Source organism: Mastacembelus armatus, chromosome 11 (assembly GCF_900324485.2).
Source record: "Mastacembelus armatus chromosome 11, fMasArm1.2, whole genome shotgun sequence".
Lineage (NCBI taxonomy): Eukaryota > Metazoa > Chordata > Actinopteri > Synbranchiformes > Mastacembelidae > Mastacembelus > Mastacembelus armatus.
This window is the reverse complement of record NC_046643.1, coordinates 11,484,803-11,487,902: the sequence shown is the minus strand read 5'-3', so window position 1 is coordinate 11,487,902 and position 3,100 is coordinate 11,484,803. Positions and strand designations below refer to the sequence as shown.

Sequence of the window (3,100 nt, the reverse complement as noted above, 5' to 3'; positions counted from 1 at the left end):
AAACGGTGTTAGCTTTAGCGTTAGCTAGCTGTTTGAAAAAGTCACCCGTGAAGACGTAACCGCGTCCGTTGTCAAGGCAACAAGAACACGAAGCAGAGATGGGAGCGATAAAACAAGAGTACTCACTTCCCTTCATTTCCTATAACTGGAACAATAAACCACACGCCCATTGGTTGTTAGTGAGCACACCTGTATCTGATTGGCCGCTACACGCCTACAAAATGCTAATTTTTGTGAACGGAGTAAGTCATTACTGTTTTTCTAGGATAACAACAACCAAACAACGAAAACATGGCAAGAGAGAAATGCGCCCTGGAGCAAAGTTTTTCTTTTTCTCCCCTTTCCTTGAGGAAGTTCTCTTTCCTACAGGAAAAAGACACTTTATCAATGTTAATGAAATGGTAACCTTTAAAAAAAACGTAAAATGTAGATCTTCCTATCATCCGCGTTACCGTTGTTGTTGTTTATTCTAATGGACGTGTGTTAATTTCAGGTCCATGCTGGGAAGGATTTCGGCTCAGTCTTTCAGCTTTGATCAGAGTTTCTACCCTTACAACAGTGAAAAGTTTGCACTGGTAAGAAACACCATAATAAGATAACTTAGGTTCAGTAGATAATAATCATAATAATTTAGTAGATAATCCTAATAGCACAGAGTATCCAATCTAACTATCTATGTTAGATCTAAATCTAATTTAGAGAGTTCATTTTTAAAAGAGCAAGAAGAGCAGTGATGCTGAAAAAGACTCAGCTCAGCCCTTCAAATCAAAACAATGACCATATAAGGCAACTGGCCTCTGTTTTAATAAAATGAATCCATGTGTTGAATCATATTTGAATGATTTTGATGTCCATGTGTATGAAGTGTTTCTTCAGAGATCCCGATGTGGTATCCAGTCTGAGAAAGATGGAGGCTGGAGCCTGGGTACCTCTTGGTAGGTTATGTCCCCCAAAAAAGCTTTGATCATTGAGTGTAGGATATTGAGCTGGTCTTTGCACAGTCTGGTCTCTGTGGAATGTTTCTGACCTGTGTGTATGATGGTGTTTGTTACAGATAAGCCAGTGGTTTCCGTCGACGTGGACGTGGTGCCGTGCACTACCGTCTCTATGGAGCTGTTTGACCCAATCTACTCTTGCGGGATCCTGAGGCCCACTGGACATGTAGTTAAATGCTTTCATGATGTATATCCTGACTATGATGAACTCAGACAGGTGACCCTCTCCTTCATCCATCCGTCTGTCTATATCTGTACTTTTTCTGACATGGAATTAGTTCAAGTCTTCCTCTGTTCCCCCAGATGTTGCAGGAAGAGGACTCAGACCACTACTATGTGGTTGGGAGAGAGCAACGGGGAGAGTTTCTGTTTCGCCTCTTTAAACACTTGTGTCTTGGAGGGGAGCTCTGTCAATACGAAGACACAATTGATCCTTACATCAACACCACGAGGCAAATATACAAAGATTTGATCAGGTTAGGATAATCAGCTGCATACTGTCCCACTTTAAAAAATACCAGAATTGATCGGGTTAACTTGCATATTTTACAACATCTCATTCTAAAACATGCCTGCATAAGTGTTGAATAATCAAACTGTAATTTCTTCATGCTGCAGTGTGCAAAAAGATCCAGACACCAAGAAGATCAGTGTTGTCTCCATGGTGTTCAAAGTGTCTGCCTATGTAAGTGACTGGTTCATTGTCTTGTCACCTCTATAACATAATGAAAACTGTGCACCAGTCATGAAGCTGAACTGATAGAATAATTCATTATAATCTGTGTTTTTTAGTAGTGATACCATCATACAGTAGGAATCATGACTATCACTTTGTAGATGCTCTGTTGGAAGATAGTTCCAAGATAAATGTAATGTTTGTTTAAATCTTACACACCTGTTATTTCCACATATCCTAAACACACTGTGTAAAATATCCCGTTTAGGATGAGTCAGGACGGTGTTACCCTGGAAGACAAGAAGAGGAGCAGACGTTTGTCTATTTGATTGTTGATCCCTTCAAACAACACGTGACTTTGTTCTCTCACTTCTACGGTGTTGGAAACTTCACATTGTGACAGCGAAGACCTGGAAATGGACCTGTTGCCTGAATTATTCACTCAACAAGGCGATGACAGACTTGAACAGTAGATGTGTTAATGCAGGCTCTTCATTCTGTCTATTAAGCCTTTTAATTATTAAAAGTTCTCAGTTCTTTGGATAAATTCACTGACTTTTCATTAAACCAGATTTTGAGCCAATCGGTTTTCACCTCTGTGGTCTAAGTATAATATTCTGTTAAAGTTAGAAAGCATTGTTTAGAATTGTTTTGTTTAAAGAAAAAAAGGCTAAAATCAACATACAGTCCAAAGAACTTTATTGAAACAAATAAATTAATAAGTTAGTCAAGTGTGCTAATTTTATAATCAGCAGATATACATAGTCGCATCTCTTTAAAAGATCAAATAGAGGTGTACATTAAATTAGAAAACAAGATAAGCGCCATATTTCATCAACCAGTATCTAGTTCATTTGGAACTGGAAGACTTTGTCAGGTTAGCGTTTTGCTTATTGCTTTAACCAGTTTGTGTTTCAATTTATCAATTTCATAACCTAAGAAAGTAGTTAAAGGGCAACGAACTGGAATGTCACATGGCAGCAAATCAGTGAACTATGGGTGGGAAGGATGTCATGAAGAAGAGAATAGAGAACGTGCAGATTGTGTCATGCATAGCATTCAGTCAGTTAGACAGTTACTGTTTCACATACTTCATTTTCTAGACTAGCGCCCCCCCCTAGTGGCCTCAGAGGTAGTTGTGTGGAAGCCATTCTGATCTAAGTGACATGCTTGTGAAAGGACACATGCCTGCAGAGTTTCCTGTGATACAAAGGTCCATGTCTCCAGCCTCCACACAGGTGACAGATAGTACATACAGTAAGGGTATCAATACAAGGATGTCCTGATAGAGTTACAATGAAAAACATACATAATCTCTGAAAATACCTTCATAATAATTTTGATAACGTTTTTAGTTAGATCATGATTTTGTAAAAAGATTATGGCTATCCTTGTGTTTGTATGAAACACTTCTCTTGGAAGCAGCATA

General features: G+C 38.7%; 1 protein-coding gene across 1 annotated transcript; it reads left to right on the top strand.

Annotated features, from left to right (window-relative positions):
* Positions 1-276: 276 nt before the first annotated feature.
* Positions 277-2,130, top strand: cfap300 (cilia and flagella associated protein 300). Its single transcript, XM_026300661.1, has 7 exons — positions 277-401; positions 494-575; positions 866-935; positions 1,055-1,212; positions 1,299-1,471; positions 1,614-1,680; positions 1,940-2,130. The coding sequence occupies exons 1-7, from the start codon at positions 292-294 to the stop codon at positions 2,069-2,071; spliced, it is 792 nt and encodes a 263-aa protein (XP_026156446.1). The 5' UTR covers positions 277-291; the 3' UTR covers positions 2,072-2,130.
* The last annotated feature ends 970 nt before the right edge of the window (positions 2,131-3,100 follow it).

What these genes read in the sequence shown, in the direction of transcription:
- cfap300 (XM_026300661.1), top strand. Translation starts at nt 292, where the DNA reads ATGGCAAGAGAGAAATGCGCCCTGGAGCAAAGTTTTTCTTTTTCTCCC. An exon ending in ACAGTGAAAAGTTTGCACTG is followed by an intron (nt 576 to 865) that starts GTAAGAAACACC and finishes ATGTGTATGAAG; the next exon opens with TGTTTCTTCAGAGATCCCGA. An exon ending in TGGAGCCTGGGTACCTCTTG is followed by an intron (nt 936 to 1,054) that starts GTAGGTTATGTC and finishes TGTTTGTTACAG; the next exon opens with ATAAGCCAGTGGTTTCCGTC.